At 40.1% G+C, this 19,059-nt stretch overlaps 2 protein-coding genes across 2 annotated transcripts in view; both read left to right on the forward strand.

The window, feature by feature from the left end:
* CPLANE1 (ciliogenesis and planar polarity effector complex subunit 1) overlaps positions 1-13,965 on the forward strand; it is a 182,135-nt gene extending 168,170 nt beyond the window's left edge. The window contains exons 53-56 of the mRNA XM_027774878.1: positions 5,294-5,383; positions 11,933-12,111; positions 12,920-13,092; positions 13,417-13,965. Coding sequence (XP_027630679.1) covers positions 5,294-5,383; positions 11,933-12,111; positions 12,920-13,092; positions 13,417-13,504 — 530 coding nt within the window. The 3' untranslated portion in view covers positions 13,505-13,965. The remainder of the gene's footprint in view (positions 1-5,293; positions 5,384-11,932; positions 12,112-12,919; positions 13,093-13,416) is intronic.
* A 2,621-nt stretch (positions 13,966-16,586) lies between these two features.
* Positions 16,587-18,857, forward strand: LOC102492870 (ciliogenesis and planar polarity effector 1-like). Its single transcript, XM_014590844.2, has 3 exons — positions 16,587-17,003; positions 17,812-17,984; positions 18,309-18,857. The coding sequence occupies exons 1-3, from the start codon at positions 16,782-16,784 to the stop codon at positions 18,394-18,396; spliced, it is 483 nt and encodes a 160-aa protein (XP_014446330.1). The 5' UTR covers positions 16,587-16,781; the 3' UTR covers positions 18,397-18,857.
* The last annotated feature ends 202 nt before the right edge of the window (positions 18,858-19,059 follow it).

Consider the following 19,059-nt stretch of genomic DNA (forward strand, 5'->3'; position numbering starts at 1 on the left):
AGAAAAAACCTCCAAAAAAAAAAAAAAAAAAAAAAGAGAGAAGGTATAATGCTTATAAATATCTATGCATCTAACACAGGAGCACCCAAATACATGAAGGAAAGATTGTTAGATCTAAAAGGAGAGATAGACTGCAACACACTCTAATTGTTGGAGACTTCAGCACCGCACTATCTCCTCTGGACAGATCATCTAGACAAAATATAAGTAAAGAGATAAAGGATCTAAATGATACCATAAATCAAATGGACTTAACAGACATCTATAGAACTTTCCACTCAAAAACCAATAAGATACACTTTTTTCTCACCCCCACATGGAACCTTTTCGAAGATTGACCACATGATAAGGCACAAAGGAAGCCTCTACAGATTCAAAGGCATAGAAACTATATCCAGCATCAGGGCCGGCAGGTGGTGTGTTGGTTGAGGGTGCTGGACTCCCACATGGCCGACCATGGTTTGAGTCCCGGACCTGGTGGCTTGCTTTCTCACTTTCATTCTCTCTTTTACTTAATGACAATGAGGGCACGAGTTTCCATAATCTTTGGGACACTGCAAAAGCAGTCATAAAAGGGAATTTCATAGCAATTAGTGCAAATAAGAAGATGGAAAGAAGGCAAATGGATCACCTAACATTGTGCCTCAGAGAATTGGAAAAGCAACAACAAAATAATCCAAAAAACTCCAGGAGAAAGGAAATAATAAAGATCCGAGCAGAAATAAACTAAATAGAAAATAAATGAACTATATAGAAAATAAATGAAGGTAAAAGCTGGTTCTTGAAAAGATAAACAAAATCAATACACCACTAGTGAGACTTATTACTAAGAAGAGAGAAAGGAACCAGGTAAATCAAATTTGCAGTGAAGCTGGCAATATTACAACAGACATAATAAAAATATAAAACATCATTAGAGGATACTATGAACAACTATATGCTAACAAACAAGAAAATCTGGATGAGACTGACAAATTCCTGGACACATATAATCTACTAAGATTGAGCCAGGAGGATGTAGAAAGTCTGAATAGGCCCATAACAAGCCAAGAGATTAAATCAGTAATAAATAACCTCTCAACAAAGAAAAGCTCTGGTCCTGATGGCTTCACTTCTGAATTCTACAAAACTTTTAAAGAAGAGTTAACTGCTATTCTTCTCAAGTTATTTCTAAAGATCCAAAAGGGTGAAACTCTCCCACATTCATTCTATGAAACCTCCATCACCCTTATCCACAAAACAGATAAGGTTAAGGCAGGGAAGGAAAACTATAGACCAATATAGAGCAATATCTCTGATGAGTATAGACGCAAAAATTCTCAAGATACTAGCAAATCATATGCAACAACATATAAAAAAGATTATACATCACGACCAGGTGGGCTTTATTTCAGGGATTCAAGGTTGGTTCAACATATGTAAAACCATAAATGTAATACACCATATTGACGGAAAGAAAGATAAAAACTATATGATCATATCAATTGATGCAGAAAAAGTATTTTATAAGATACAACATCCCTTCATGATCAAGATTCTCAGCAAAATCAGCATAGAAGGGTAATTTCTCAACACAATAAAAGCTATCTATGAAAAACTCATAGCTAACATCATCCTGAATGGAGAAAAGCTGAAAGCTTTTCCACTTAAAACTGGTACAAGGCAAAGATGTCCACTTTCTCTACTCCTTTTGAATATAGTACTGAAGTCCTCACCAGTGCAACCACAAATGAGAATAAAATAAAAGGCATTGAAATAGGAAAAGAGGGGACCAGCAGTTAGCGTAATGGCTATGTCGCTGGACTCCCACGTAGTCGACTGCAGTTTGAGTCCCGGACCCAGTGGCTTAAACTCACACTGGGCGCGTGTGCGTGCATGCCCAGGATCCCGAGAGGAGAATGGAGGAGAAGGGATTGCGGCGTGGCCATCCCCCCGGAGGATGATTTCTCGCTTTCTATCTCTCTGTCTCTGTCTGTCTGGCAAGCACACGCGCCCTATAGCAAAAACCTCTCCAAAAAAAGGAAAAAAAAAAGAAATAGGAAAAGAGGAGGTGAAACTATATTTGCAAATGACATGATTGTATATATAGAAGACCCAATGGCATCCCAATGAATGAAAAAATTCCTGGAAGTAATACATGAATACAATAAAGTTGCAGGGTACAAAATCAACATACAGAAATCTATAGCATTTCTATATATGAACAGCAGGCAGACTGAGAGAACTCAAATAAGTAATCCCATTTACCATAGCCACAAAAAATGTAAGATACCTAGGAATAAATCTGACCAAAGACGTTGAGGACTTCCACAAGGAAATCTATAAGAAGATAAAAAAAGAAGTTAAAAATGACACAAAAATGTGGAAGGACACCCCATGTTCCTGGATTGGAAGAATTAATAATAATCAAAATGGCAATTTTACCCAAATCTACGTATTTAACACAATCCCAATCAAAGTGCCAGAGACATTCTTCAAAGACCTAAAGAAGACAGTCATACAGTTTGTCTGGAATCATAAAAAACCTCATATTGCCAAAGCAATTCTTAGCAAGAAGAGTGGAGTGGGTGGCATCTCACTCCCTAGCCCACAAATATACTACAAAGCTGGGGTAACCAAAACAGCATGGTATTGGCACAGAAACAGGTAGACCAATGGAACCACGAACAGAGTCCCCAGAAATAAACTCCCAAACATATAGCAAACTGATTTTTGACAAAGGGTACCAGTCAGTCCAGTGCGAAAAGGAAAACCTCTTTAGCAAATGGTGCTGGAAACACTGGGTTTCCATCTGTAGAAAGATGAATCTGAACCCCTACCTCTCACCATTGACTAAAATCAACTCAAAGTGTATCAAAGATCTAAACCCAAGACCTCAAACTATAAAACTACTGCTCGAAAACAGTGGGGAAACTCTCGGAGACATTGAGGTAGGCATAGACTTCTTAAATAAGACCCCCAAAGCACAGTCAGATTGGAGACACTGAGGTAGGCAAAGTCTTCTTAAATAAGACCCCCAAAGCACAGTCAATAATCCCCAAAATAGATCAAGTGTGACGACATCAGACTAAGAAGTTTCTGCATGGCAAAAGACACAGTAATTAGTGTAAATCAACAGCCCTCAGAATGGGAAAATATTTTTGTAAACTACATGTCAGATAAGGGACTGATATCAAGAATACACAGGGAACTCAAGCAGCTGTTCCGAAAAAAAGATGATCAACTCTATTAAAAGATGGGAGAATGCATTGAAAGAATCACTCTCTAAAGAAGACATTCAAATAGTCAAAAGGCATATGGAAAAAATGCTCAACATCCCTCATTATAAGGAAGATGCAGAACAAAACCACAATGAGATACCACCTAACCCATCAAAATGACTAAAATTAAAAAAAAAAAAAAAGATAACTGCTGGCAGGGGAGTGGTGAAAGGGGAACTCTCCTATACTGCTGGTTGGAATGTAAATTGGTCCAGCCACTGTGGAGAACAATTTGGAGATTCCTCAAAAATGTACAAATATAACTACCAATATGAGCCAGCAATCCCACTCCTTGGTATCTACCCAAAGGACAGAAGAATTCTTAATCGGAAAAGTGCATGCACATCCATGTTTATTGTGGTATTATTCACAATTGCTAACATACAGAACCAACCCAAATGCTCATGAGCAGTTGAACAGATTGAAATCGTTGTGGCACATATATTCTATGGAATACTACTCAGCCATAAAAAACAAGACCCTGGTTTTTGATAAAAAGTGGATGCAAAAAAAAAAAAAAGGATGCATGTATGGGGACCAGCAGTTAGCATAATGGCTTATGTCGCTGGACTCCCACGTAGTCAACTGCAGTTCGCGTCCCGGACCCGGTGGCTTAAAACTCATGCCAAGCACGTGTGTGTGCGTGCCCAGGATCCCGAGAGGAGAATGGAGGAGAAGGGATTGCGGCGTGACCATCCCCTCTGGGGGGTGATTTCTCGCTTTCTGTCTCTGTCTGATTGGCGTGCGCACGCGCCCTAAAGCAAAAACCTCTCAAAAAAAAAAAAAAGCAGATGCATGTAGAAGATTTACTGCTGAGTGAAGCAAGCCAGGCTGTGAAGGAGAGACAGTGTATGTCTCCACTTAATATATGCCGAGTGTCTGCATTCTGTGGCTGAAACTGAATGACTAAAGGATATAGAAACATACTAAATTGTTGTGAATACCAAATACACTGTGGGAAGAGGGTGGGTGAAGGAGTAGAATATGAGGAGGAAGGACATTAGGGAGAAAAATAGACAAGTCATTTATGGGACAAAGAAATGGGTTATTATCTGTTGAAGATAACTTTATAGTATTGTTAACTGGACTGGTGAGAAATGTACACATGTTGGAATATTCACTTTGTTGGAATATACACTTTGTAAGCTAAGTAACGTGATCTAATGTATAAAAGAAATTGAAATAAAATTTTTAAAAGATCAATATAAAGACTGTATGGTTAGTAGCAGGCATCCTAGGCTTTAGAATAATCTAGACTTGGGTTCATATTCCAGCTATACTGCTTACTTAGTGCCCTCAGATATGTTGTTTGGAACCTACTTTTATTGGGCCAGCTTCATGATACAGCAGTAATGCGGTGCTCACAAGAAGCTGGATCTCAAGTGGTGACTGAGGTTCGAATCCCTGGCCTAGTCAGTCTGAGACACAACCACAGACGAGAGGACTGTGGAAGAGGACTGGAGCATGACCAGACCCTGTAGAGGGTACCCATCTCTCGCCCTCTGTTATTTTCACATGTGTATATGTATGTATGTATGTATGTGTATGTGTATATACATATATATATATGCTCTATCCTGAATTGGAAAAAAAAAAAAACCAAAAACCTACCTTATAGGGTTGTAAAAGATTGTAAATAAAACATTTTGCATAGCATAGACAGTAAATGGCTACTGTTATCTTTAAGAAATCTTAGATAATCATTATCTTCATAAAAGTTAATTTTGTGTAGGTGTTCCTGCTAATAGACTTATGTCCCTGGTTTATCTAGTTGCCAGACATGTCAAAACATACTTACCATTTGAAAAAGGACCATGTTTGTACTCTAAGGATACCAGTTCTCAAAGTTTTTCCTTCCTTTGTACTTTTGTTTTGCTTTCTTGGTTCAAAGCAACTACCATTTATTAGACTTCTATGTGCAGGGCTTGGTGAGCAGATTCAGAGATGTTCAGGAGATTTCTGTCTTTAAAGAACTTACCTTATGTGAAAAATCGTGGGTGTACATAGAAAGTTGAAACAATTTGTCTTTATAGGAACCGCTACTTTTACCATTCAGAAGAAAGGTGGTGGAGTCAAAGCAGCAGTAAGAAAGGCTGTGAAGTCTCCAGTAACCTTCCAGAAAGGTAAGGGATAATTAGAAGAAAATTCTTAGATTTCACACTAAATTAAAAAAAAAAATCATAGGGCTGGCCCTTTGCCTGATGGTTAAGAGATCTGGAGCCCACATGACCAGATATATGGTTCGAATCCTAGTCCTGGCAGCTTGGGAAACACACCAGGCATCTGTGTGCATGCACAGGTCCCCTAAAACTCAACAGGAATGGAGAAATGGAGGAGCAAAAATTGACCACACCCTGCTGGGAGCTGCTTTCTTCCTCTCCCTCTCTCTGTTGAGTACATGCATCCTTAGGCAAAAAAAAAAAAAATTATTACACACTCTTACAAATTTCAAATATTTTAGGATAAAGGGTTTGACAATGTAGCTCAGGAGTTCAGAGAAGCACCTTCTGTGAAATTTTGATTCATCATTTATTCTATAATCCTGGGTAAATCTCTTTCTTTCTCTCTCTTCTTTTAAAGAATTATTTATTATTATTGTTGTTATTATTTTTAATTTACTGTAGGGCATGTGTGCTCACCAGAGACAGACTCAGAGAGAGAGAAAGAAAGTGAGAAAGGAAGCTGCCAGGTCCAGGACTTAAACTGCTGTTAGCCACGTGAGAGTCCAGCACCTTAGCCACCACACTGGCCCACCCTGGGCAAATTTCTCATCCATTATGTAATCCTCAGTTTTCTCACCTTAAAAATAAGGATTATAATAGGACGTACAGTGAAACAAATCTGGTGGGCAGTCAGGCAGCTATTAATCTCATCTTAACAACTGAGGAGACAAAGGCTTAGAGAAGTTAAGTGTCTGCTTATATAAATATAGTGAATAAGAGTTATACTAACCCTACAGCAAGCACTGTACTAACATCTTATGTGCATTTTCACACTTAATCCTCACATTAATCCAGTGAAGTCTGTGGAGTTAGTTACCATTTAAATAAAATATCTAAATTTGGTAGGGATGATAATGAAGAGAAAACACTGATTTATATGTACTATAAAATGATGAGAATCGGGAACCAGCAGTTAGCGTAATGGCTATGTCGCTGGACTCCCACGTAGTCGACCGTGGTTCGTGTCCTGGACCCGGTGGCTTAAAACTCATGCCGGGTGCGTGTGCGTGCGTGCCCAAGATCCCGAGAGGAGAATGGAGGAGAAGGGATTGCGGTGTGACCACCCCCCCTGGGGGGTGATTTCTCGCTTTCTGTCTCTATGTCTCTCTCTGTCTGGCGAGCGCACGCGCCCTATAGCAAAAAAACCTCTCCAAAAAAAAAAAAAATGATGAGAATGAAGGAATTAGTCTAGTCCTTCTATTATGCCTGTCTTTCTACTGGTGCCTCTTTTCTTTGCAGATCTTTCAGTTTACCACATCTTTCTTCAGCTCTACCTAGGCAGCTATTTAATTCATCTACTGAGTTTTTCATGTCGGAAGCTATATTTTATAGTTCTATTTTGGCTCCTCCTCCATCTTTTCCCCCATGTACACATTAAAACACATGGTTCTGGTTGTTAGGATTAATTCAGGCTTTTTTCCTTTTTTTTTTTTTCTTGAGAGTTTCTCATTTTAATCTTTTGTAAAATACTGTTTGTAATAGTACTCGATAGCTTTTTTTTTTCTAAGCAAATATCTTAGCAATGTCTAATCAAAAGATAAAATGTTCTAAAATACAGTGTTATCCCTAAAAACAGATGAAAGTTTATGTAGTTTTTTAATTATTAAAAAATTTTAATTTATTTCATTTTATTCCTATTGTTGTTATTATTTTTTAATTTGACCAGAAAGAGACAGAGGGAAAGTGAGAAAGCAAGCCACTAGGTCCAGGACTCAAGCCTTAGTTTACCATGTGGGAGTCCAGTGCCTTAACCACCACACCACCTACCAGCCCCCAATACATGTACATTTATATTGCTTGTTTGTGAAAGCTCCAGAGATCTAGAGTTTTATGTTCTTGAGGTACCTCATGATCTAACCTGAGACCTTGCCCATAGAAAGTTTTAGGTATTTGGTTTCTTGTGCAGTGATAGCCCTGCCTCTGAGAATAAGACGCTGGGATGACTCCAGGTTTCCAGTTTGAGTGCTTGGCTAAACTGGGCCCACTGATTGACACAAGTAGTGCAGAGGAGGAGCAGGGTTGTCTTGAGGGGATGGTGGAGGTCATGAGTTCAATCATTTTCAGGTTCCTTAAGCTAGCCTCTGTAGGCACTGTTTGGCAACCTGTTGTAAAGAAACAAAGTTAGGCCAGCTAGGTTGTGTGGTAGTTAAAGTGGCTAGATCCCACATAGCCAACAGTGGTTCAAGTCCTGGACCAGACAGCCAGAAAAACAGACCAGGCAATTGTGCATGTGTGCCCAAAATCCCTAGAGGAGAATGAAGAAGGGACTGCAGCATGGCCATTCCCCCTGAGGGGTGCTTTCTCATTTTCTCTCTCTGTCAAGTGCACATGCCCTATAGCAAATTTAAAAAGGAAAACAAAACAAAAAACAGAAAACCAGGATGGCCAGTGTACCAGTTTCCTTCGGAAAAGCAGCACTCTTTCTTTATAATAAGGTAGTAGACACTGTCTGCCATTTTGATTTTTGTTGTTGTTGTTGTTTTGCTATAGGGCATTATGTGTTTGTTGGAGGGAGACAAAAAGAGTGAAGGAGAGAGAAAGTGAGAAAGCACCTCCCACCCCAGAGGAATGACCATGTCACAGTCCCTTCTCCTCCATTCTCCTCTTGGGATTTGGGGCACATATGCACATAAACCCAGCATTTTTTTTTCAAGCTTCTATATCTGAGACTTGAACTGTACAGTTGACCATGTAGAATCCAGCTGCCCTTACTACACCATGTTACTCACTGACCCCTTCTTGTTTTTTGTTACAGTGTTGCTTTTTTTTTTTAGATGTTAACATTTATTTGTTTATAATTCTTTTCTCTCTTTTTTTTTTGGTTAGAATTATTTATTTTATTCTACTTATCACCATTATTATTCTTTAGTTATTCTTAGAGAGAGAGGAAGAGTGAGAAAGCAAGCTGCCACATCCAGGACTCGAATCACACAGCCAGCCATGTGGAAATCCAGTACCTTAACCAACATGCCACCTGCCAGCCCCCTTTATGTGATTTCAAGCCACCTGGTCTGGGACTTGAATCGCAGTCAGCCAGTGTTCTGCACCTCAATCACTACACCACCTGCTGGCCCTAAAATGCAAGGTTTTTAACCTTAAATTCAGTGGAGTTGGTGTTTTGACTGTCTCATTTTTCCAGATGGCAGTAATTATGTTCATTTGACAAAAGTGTTGAAATGTGGAGACCAAATTAATGGTAACAGAGATGGGAGTAGGGATTAGTTGGTGTTTACAGCCTTTGCTAATTTTTCGTCATGACCTGAATACTTGAAGGACCAATTCAGCACCCTGTCTCATTTGTTTCCATCTATTAACACTTAGAAGAGACAGTCTACCCTTGCGGTTACAATACTGCTTACTCACTTGCTAGCTTCTCACTTAGTCTTACTTTTTCTGTGTTTTAACAGTAATTTATTTATCACAGTGTTTCATTTTTGTTTTAAAGGTTTTTGCTGCAGGGTACATGTGTTTGCCAGAGAGAGACAGAGAGAGGGGAAGTGACAAACACACTGCAATCCATTTTCCTCCAGCCTCCTCTCAGGATGTTGGGCATGCACACACACAAGCCCAGTGTGATTTCCAAGCCACCAGGTGTGGGACTTGAATGTGGTCAACCATGTGAGTCCAGCACAATCTTTCTTTCTTTTAAAGAATTATTTATTGGGACCAGCAGTTAGCATAATGGCTATGTCGCTGGACTCCCACGTAGTTGACCACTGTTTGAGTCCCGGACTCGGCTTAAACTCACACCGGGCACGTGAGCGTGTGTGCCCAAGATCCCGAGAGGAGAATGGAGGAGAAGGGATTGCAGCGTGGCCATCCCCCTGGGAGGTGATTTTTCCCTTTCTGTCTCTCTGTCTCTCTCTGTCTTTCTGGCGAGCACACACGCCCTATAGCAAAAACCTCTCAAAAAAAAAAAAAAAGAAAAATACATCATGACTTTTCTGACAATCTAATATTTACCGAAATAATTATCTCAACCTAGGACTTTGCATAGCATCTCAACATACTTAGTGATGTCTTTAAATAGCAGAAAAAAAGGTCAAACTTTTTCAGCTAGAGCAGTTTTCACATTGGATGTTACAGTGGCAGCAACAGGTGCTACCATGTGATATTAACTTAGTTTCTCTTTTAGACACTTGGGGCTATTCAAAAGAAAAATCTCTAAACCTTCTTGTAAGACCATCTCCTTCTTTTGGTATTAATCCTGGCAGAAACTGTTGGAAAGTTGCTGCCTTGGAGATCCAAATAAATAGACCCACTGATTCCTCACTTACAGATACAAGATTATCTTAAAGTGCCCGCTGAGTATTATCTTACTTTATCCTAAATAATAGAAGTTAATAATTAGCTCACGTTCTGGGGGTGGAAGATCTCCATCATCTTGGGCAAATTATATAACCCACTTTCCTTGTTTGCAAAACTGGGGCAGTAACACTTTCCCCATAGGATTGTCATAAATACTCATTTAGCAACTGTCTGTTGAGCTCCTAATACATACCAGGCATTGTCAGTCATTAACAGCACAGAAAGTAACACATAAAGGGAGAGTATGCCTGGTTAGGTGGAGATACTTTAGATAAAACTGGTTAAAGAGCTCTTTGAGGGCCAGCAGGTGATATAGTCGTTAAGCCACTGGACTCCCACATGGCTGATTGCAGTTCGCGTCCCAGATCCAGTGGCTTGAAAATTATGTCAGGCTTGTGTACACGTGTGCCCAGAATCTCAGGGGGAGAATGGAGGAAAAGGCCATTCCCCTGACTCCCCCACTGGAGGAGACATCTCACTCTCCAGTGAGTGCACGCACCCTATGGCAAAAACCTTAAGAAACAAAAAATTGGGACCAGCAGGTGGTGTGGTGATTAAGGCGCTGGACACTCCCACATGGCTGACCAGGGTTCAAGTCCTGAATCTGGTGGCTTGCTTTCTCACTTCCTCTCTCTCTCACTCTCAACCTCTGTCTCTCTCGGTCAAAATAAAAAATAATAAATGAATGATAAAAATAAAATAATTATTAAAAAAAAAACTCATAAAAAGGAGACTAGTATGTAAGGATAAGGAGGAATGGTTCCAGGCAAAAGAACAGCAAGTTCAAAGCCCAGAGACAGACAAATTTGGTATAACAAAAAAGATTTTTGTAGAAAAGTGACAAACGATACGGTTGGCAAGATGGGCTAGAGACTGTAGGCTAAGGTAAGGAGTGATAATTTTGCTTTGGATTCATTGAGACTCCAGAGGGTAAAGTTAAGCAGGGAGATGATATAATTTTAGATCACATGGGAGAAAAAGAACACAAGTTAGGCAAGCAGAGAAATTGCTTGGATTGGGATTATAACAACCGGAGTAAGAAAAGTCATTAGAGTTGGAATACATTTTGAAGGTAAATCAAATAAAGACTGTTCATGGACTCAAAGACAAGGTTTAGCTCGTAGTAAATGCCAAAAATGCTACTATTATTTGGGGGAGGCTTGTTTTGTGGAGGTACTCTCTGCATTAGGCATATGAGATCAACAGAGCTGTAAAAGACCAAGTGGACCCAAACTATAGCCCTCTCTTACCTCTTTCTCCTCTCTTCAAGGAGCCCCATGACTGCATGCAGAGGGCCTGTGTTTATTTCCCATTCACCCATGTTTTAGGGATTTCTTTAGGTCACCTTGGCGAACATGTTGTAACATTGATTTGGAATGTGAATTGTGCAAGGTGGAGCAAGTGCCTGTTGAGCCTTGTGTACAGAAACCTTTGTTGCTGATGAGTTTGCTCAGCTGCCTGTGGTACTAATTGAGATGAAAGACTTTTTTCAACAAATACTGATATATAGTAAGGAGGAAGAGTTGTCACACCCAAGGAAGGGTGTTGTTACCACACTTACCTTGATGCTTGTGCGCAAACTGTAGGCATGAAGCCAGGGCGAACACGCCTGAAACATTTCTTCTAGGAAGCTTCTATAAGATTTTCCCTAAGAGGAATGCTCAGTTCTCCAAACTTACCCAACTTTGAAGTCGAGACCTTACAGTTCATTTTTGTTTTGTTTTGTTTTGTTTTGAAGGGAGAGAAGGTGAGAAATCATCCCCCTCTAGGGGGATGGCCACGCTACAATCCAATCATGTGCTAGGCCTGATTCACAGTTGTTGGGTCTGGGACTCAAACCTCAATCAACCATATGGGAGTCTAGTGCTTTAACCACACCACATGCTGGCCCCACCATTCTGTTTTATCTTTGGCCTCTCCTTAGACTCTCTTGTCCTATAATTACCATTACTTGTAAATCAAAAGAGGTGGTCAGAAGTCAGTTTTCATCTCACACAGTAATAGGCCAAGAACTGTCAGAAACCTAAAGTGAACTATATCCAGACCTTAACTGCCTTGGCTTCAGTGATAAAAGTCACAGTAAATTAACAAATGAATGGATGAATCAATCCCAACATATGCTTTATTCTTTTCCCTTGAAAGACTCTAATGCTCCGTATCATAGTCTGCAGCAAATAAAAAACCACAAAAGTGCTGGGCTTGCACCTCAAACTAAGCAAGTGTGTATAGAATATGAAAGAGAAGAGACTGTGGTGAGTCCCTGGACATTACCTTCAGAAATCCATAAGATTCTTCATGAGAGTCCCAGTTCTCTCCTTCAAGTAAGCATTGTTCCAAACTTCAGTTTGTCTAGTGATTACTCTGTTTGTTTGTTTGGTTTGTGTGGGATGTAGAAATACTGAATGGTTGTTGGGTCAGTCTAAAATAGTGATTGAAAGTATCTTACTTTTTTTTTATAATTATTTATTTTATTTTATTCATTCACTTATTTTTTAGTTTGACCAGAGAGAGACAGGGTGAGAGTGAGAGAGAGGAAGTGAGAAAGCAAGCCACCAGATTTAGGACTTGAACCCTGGTTGGCCATGTGGGAGTGTCCAGCACCTTAACCACCATGCCACCTCTGGTCCCTAAAGTATCTTACTTTTTGACTTAGTATTTCAGCATTTATCTTTCAGAATTCTCAACTTTATATTTTCTTCTTCTTTTTTTTTTTTTAAGATGTCCTTGCCTTAGGGTACATGTGCCTACCAGAGAGAGAGACAGACAGAGACAGTGAGAGGGAAAGTGAGAAATCACCCCGCAAGGGGAATGGCCACGCCACAATCCCTACTCCTCTGTTCTCCTCCTGTATCTTGAGTACACATGCACGTGCACCCAATGTGACTTTTCAAGTTAGCAGGTCTGGGACTCAAACCATGGTCGGCCATGTGGGAGTCCAGTGACATAACTGCTATGCCATCTGGGGGCTCAACTTTGTATTTTCTGGGCAACTGTGATCCTGGTTCCTTTCACATTGCCTTAGCCTTTTAATGGATGAGAAACTCTAGGACCTTTGGGAACTTAGTTCAGGTTCCAGTTCTTTTTTTTCTTGGGCTAGCACCGTAATTGAATCTCTTTTCAATTCAATAGGACTTGTCACCAGCTGAAGAGGAGCAGCCAAGGACTCCTTTTGGGATGGGTGGCATGGACAGCATGTCAGAGAGTACTGGCAGCATCCTTAGCAAGCTTGACTGGAATGCCATTGAAGACATGGTGGCTAGCGTGGAGGACAAGAGCCTGTCAGTCCACTGGGCTCTGAACCTGTGAGACCTGGATGTTCTCTTTCCAAGCACAAGCCTGCATCTCATTAATGTGGTTTTGAAAGATTTGCAGGTTCAAGGGAGAGAAGCAATGAAAGAGAAAATATGAATTTACCACCTACAGCCATATTATCTCTTGGATTAGCCATGTAAAGAGGGAAAATAAACATTCCTCAATAATTTTGCCTTCGTGGGGAAAGGATTAACTATAGATATATATTTGTTTTTATATTTGACTCATCTTTAGACATAATTAAAAAACTAAGTTTGACCAATATTTTAATTACTTTCAATAAAAGTCTTATTGGCCTCTTGCTCTGCCTGTAGGCACAGGAGAACACATGGCAGCTGCAGAGCTGGCCCTGAGAGCTGCCCCGGCGGTGATGGAGTCACTTTCGAAAGTGTGAATTTCTGATTGAAAGCTTGAACCTAAATGAGAAAAAAACCTTCAAGGAGCAACTTATTACAGTGAGTCTTCAGAATCTTCTGTAGGCATCATATAGAATGTTCTCAACCCAGAAAGAGCTGAATAGAACACTGACAAGGAGTGACTCGCTCCTACAGGTCCTGAGTGAAGACAATTTCTATACCATCCTGGTGGTTCACAAAGGAGACCACAGAACCAGAAGCAAAGAAAGGAAATAATCTTTTTTTTTTTTTTTTTAACTAAATTGACTATATAAGATACTTGACTTCCAGGAATGAAAACACAGTGAAATAGCAAAATTGTCATTTTGATCTTATGGGACATTCATCACACTGAGGAGCATGCTATGTGGAACTTCCCGAGCTGGGATTTGGAAACTCACTGGTGTTCATTTATATCTTGGACTGTAAGAATGAGTGAATTCTGCTTGTATGTCAACTGCTGTGTTGCACAATAGCCTCACCCTAAAAAGCGATGACTGACCAGAGCGTGATTAGAGAGCCACCAGACTGTATGCACAGTTCATGAGGGATCAGAAGACATGTTCAGTGGAACGAAATAAGTTAGCCCCATGACATTCAGAACCAAATGTCGTCCAAGGGAGGCTTTGGTGGTGCAGTTTCTGCCAATGTACAGATGCAGCTCATGGATATAAAGGCAGGATAGCCCTGTGTCTCTTCTCTAGCCATTATGAATTTCTGTATTTTCTTGATCCATTATTCTTTAATATGTTTAGTCTTGCAACTGTTTATTTTTAATTCTACAAAAGAAGTGTGATGTGTCTTGGTTACTTTTTGTGATTACTCTAGTGAGAACCTACTGTACTCTTCCAAAAGAATATTACCAGCTGAATTCTGCATTTCTTTCAGCTGGCATGCATGCTTTGGGGCTCATGGACAGAGTTTGGATTGTAGCTGAATTTTCAATGTTTAATCAATGTGGATCTGATCTTGGCATGATCTTTTTTGTGAATGCTAGCACCATTTTGCAGTTTTACCAATTTTATACATTTCTGCCTCTGCCTCCAGATCTCTGCCTTATGATTAGTAAGAAAGAACCTTCTATGTTAACTTGTCACCATGGAAGATAAGAGCTCCACAAACACAATGATTGTTTTATTTAATTTTTTAGGTTTTTGCCATAGGCCATGTGTATTCTCACTGGAGAGAAACAACGAGAGGGAAAGAAGTGAGAAATCACCTACTGGGAGGGGAGGTCATGCAACAATCCATTTTTCTCCATTTTCCTCCTGGGACGTTGGGTGCTCACATATGTGCCCAGTGTGATTTTCAAGCCACCAGGTCTAGGACTCGAAACACAGTTGGCCATGTGGGAGTCCAGCACCTTAACTAGTATGCCACCTGCTGGCCTCCACAATCATCATTTTTGTTTGTATTGACCAGCAGAGTTGATGTCTGTATGCTTTATACAGTTGCTTTGATGAAAGTCCATGAAATGCCAGAAATGAAATTATTTTGTTGCCATGGGCTGATGATACTGCTACTATTAGGGAAAGTTTAGCTGTGGCACCAAGTCACATCAGTTTCACAGAAAAAGATAACCTATCTTATTTAAGAATACTGATTTTTGGTCTATTTGATTAGAATTACAATGAAAGTAAACCTAGCTTTCATAAGGCATTCATTCTGCTATAAATGTGATTGTGAACACTTACATTTATATATGAGTGAGTGTCATAGTAATACTTTGATCCAGTCTGATTCTGAGTACCTTCACTGGCTGTTCATCTCTTTGGGTACTGATTATTTATTTTTGTTTATAATTTTGTTTAATATTGTAGTATCCATAATATTGTATTATGTACCATAATATGGTATCCAGTTGTTTGCACTAGCAATTTGTTGAATTTCTGACCTATACTACTAACTGTGGAAGACTTCCAGAGTCACTGGCCTTTGTGTAGTCTACATATTTTGGGGGCCATGGCAGTAGCCAAGAGGACAAAAGGACGGGCCTGGCCGAGTCATTGCCAGCTAAAAAAACCTATATGGTTATTTTTTTAATGGTAATGACAAAAAGCTTTCTCAGGTAAAAAAAAATAAATTAATTAAAAAAATATATATATATATGTTTGTGTGTGTGTGTGTTTCCTAAATTCTAAGTGTTTCAAATATTTCGAGAAAAAGAACACAAGTTAGGCAAGCAGAGAAATTGCTTGGATTGGGATTATAACAACCGGAGTAAGAAAAGTCATTAGAGTTGGAATACATTTTGAAGGTAAATCAAATAAAGACTGTTCATGGACTCAAAGACAAGGTTTAGCTCGTAGTAAATGCCAAAAATGCTACTATTATTTGGGGGAGGCTTGTTTTGTGGAGGTACTCTCTGCATTAGGCATATGAGATCAACAGAGCTGTAAAAGACCAAGTGGACCCAAACTATAGCCCTCTCTTACCTCTTTCTCCTCTCTTCAAGGAGCCCCATGACTGCATGCAGAGGGCCTGTGTTTATTTCCCATTCACCCATGTTTTAGGGATTTCTTTAGGTCACCTTGGCGAACATGTTGTAACATTGATTTGGAATGTGAATTGTGCAAGGTGGAGCAAGTGCCTGTTGAGCCTTGTGTACAGAAACCTTTGTTGCTGATGAGTTTGCTCAGCTGCCTGTGGTACTAATTGAGATGAAAGACTTTTTTCAACAAATACTGATATATAGTAAGGAGGAAGAGTTGTCACACCCAAGGAAGGGTGTTGTTACCACACTTACCTTGATGCTTGTGCGCAAACTGTAGGCATGAAGCCAGGGCGAACACGCCTGAAACATTTCTTCTAGGAAGCTTCTATAAGATTTTCCCTAAGAGGAATGCTCAGTTCTCCAAACTTACCCAACTTTGAAGTCGAGACCTTACAGTTCATTTTTGTTTTGTTTTGTTTTGTTTTGAAGGGAGAGAAGGTGAGAAATCATCCCCCTCTAGGGGGATGGCCACGCTACAATCCAATCATGTGCTAGGCCTGATTCACAGTTGTTGGGTCTGGGACTCAAACCTCAATCAACCATATGGGAGTCTAGTGCTTTAACCACACCACATGCTGGCCCCACCATTCTGTTTTATCTTTGGCCTCTCCTTAGACTCTCTTGTCCTATAATTACCATTACTTGTAAATCAAAAGAGGTGGTCAGAAGTCAGTTTTCATCTCACACAGTAATAGGCCAAGAACTGTCAGAAACCTAAAGTGAACTATATCCAGACCTTAACTGCCTTGGCTTCAGTGATAAAAGTCACAGTAAATTAACAAATGAATGGATGAATCAATCCCAACATATGCTTTATTCTTTTCCCTTGAAAGACTCTAATGCTCCGTATCATAGTCTGCAGCAAATAAAAAACCACAAAAGTGCTGGGCTTGCACCTCAAACTAAGCAAGTGTGTATAGAATATGAAAGAGAAGAGACTGTGGTGAGTCCCTGGACATTACCTTCAGAAATCCATAAGATTCTTCATGAGAGTCCCAGTTCTCTCCTTCAAGTAAGCATTGTTCCAAACTTCAGTTTGTCTAGTGATTACTCTGTTTGTTTGTTTGGTTTGTGTGGGATGTAGAAATACTGAATGGTTGTTGGGTCAGTCTAAAATAGTGATTGAAAGTATCTTACTTTTTTTTTATAATTATTTATTTTATTTTATTCATTCACTTATTTTTTAGTTTGACCAGAGAGAGACAGGGTGAGAGTGAGAGAGAGGAAGTGAGAAAGCAAGCCACCAGATTTAGGACTTGAACCCTGGTTGGCCATGTGGGAGTGTCCAGCACCTTAACCACCATGCCACCTCTGGTCCCTAAAGTATCTTACTTTTTGACTTAGTATTTCAGCATTTATCTTTCAGAATTCTCAACTTTATATTTTCTTCTTCTTTTTTTTTTTTTAAGATGTCCTTGCCTTAGGGTACATGTGCCTACCAGAGAGAGAGACAGACAGAGACAGTGAGAGGGAAAGTGAGAAATCACCCCGCAAGGGGAATGGCCACGCCACAATCCCTACTCCTCTGTTCTCCTCCTGTATCTTGAGTACACATGCACGTGCACCCAATGTGACTTTTCAAGTTAGCAGGTCTGGGACTCAAACCATGGTCGGCCATGTGGGAGTCCAGTGACATAACTGCTATGCCATCTGGGGGCTCAACTTTGTATTTTCTGGGCAACTGTGATCCTGGTTCCTTTCACATTGCCTTAGCCTTTTAATGGATGAGAAACTCTAGGACCTTTGGGAACTTAGTTCAGGTTCCAGTTCTTTTTTTTCTTGGGCTAGCACCGTAATTGAATCTCTTTTCAATTCAATAGGACTTGTCACCAGCTGAAGAGGAGCAGCCAAGGACTCCTTTTGGGATGGGTGGCATGGACAGCATGTCAGAGAGTACTGGCAGCATCCTTAGCAAGCTTGACTGGAATGCCATTGAAGACATGGTGGCTAGCGTGGAGGACAAGAGCCTGTCAGTCCACTGGGCTCTGAACCTGTGAGACCTGGATGTTCTCTTTCCAAGCACAAGCCTGCATCTCATTAATGTGGTTTTGAAAGATTTGCAGGTTCAAGGGAGAGAAGCAATGAAAGAGAAAATATGAATTTACCACCTACAGCCATATTATCTCTTGGATTAGCCATGTAAAGAGGGAAAATAAACATTCCTCAATAATTTTGCCTTCGTGGGGAAAGGATTAACTATAGATATATATTTGTTTTTATATTTGACTCATCTTTAGACATAATTAAAAAACTAAGTTTGACCAATATTTTAATTACTTTCAATAAAAGTCTTATTGGCCTCTTGCTCTGCCTGTAGGCACAGGAGAACACATGGCAGCTGCAGAGCTGGCCCTGAGAGCTGCCCCGGCGGTGATGGAGTCACTTTCGAAAGTGTGAATTTCTGATTGAAAGCTTGAACCTAAATGAGAAAAAAACCTTCAAGGAGCAACTTATTACAGTGAGTCTTCAGAATCTTCTGTAGGCATCATATAGAATGTTCTCAACCCAGAAAGAGCTGAATAGAACACTGACAAGGAGTGACTCGCTCCTACAGGTCCTGAGTGAAGACAATTTCTATACCATCCTGGTGGTTCACAAAGGAGACCACAGAACCAGAAGCAAAGAAAGGAAATAATCTTTTTTTTTTTTTTTTTAACTAAATTGACTATATAAGATACTTGACTTCCAGGAATGAAAACACAGTGAAATAGCAAAATTGTCATTTTGATCTTATGGGACATTCATCACACTGAGGAGCATGCTATGTGGAACTTCCCGAGCTGGGATTTGGAAACTCACTGGTGTTCATTTATATCTTGGACTGTAAGAATGAGTGAATTCTGCTTGTATGTCAACTGCTGTGTTGCACAATAGCCTCACCCTAAAAAGCGATGACTGACCAGAGCGTGATTAGAGAGCCACCAGACTGTATGCACAGTTCATGAGGGATCAGAAGACATGTTCAGTGGAACGAAATAAGTTAGCCCCATGACATTCAGAACCAAATGTCGTCCAAGGGAGGCTTTGGTGGTGCAGTTTCTGCCAATGTACAGATGCAGCTCATGGAT

This window comes from Tupaia chinensis, unplaced genomic scaffold, assembly GCF_000334495.1.
Source record: "Tupaia chinensis unplaced genomic scaffold, TupChi_1.0 Scaffold000489_1, whole genome shotgun sequence".
Classification (NCBI taxonomy): domain Eukaryota; kingdom Metazoa; phylum Chordata; class Mammalia; order Scandentia; family Tupaiidae; genus Tupaia; species Tupaia belangeri.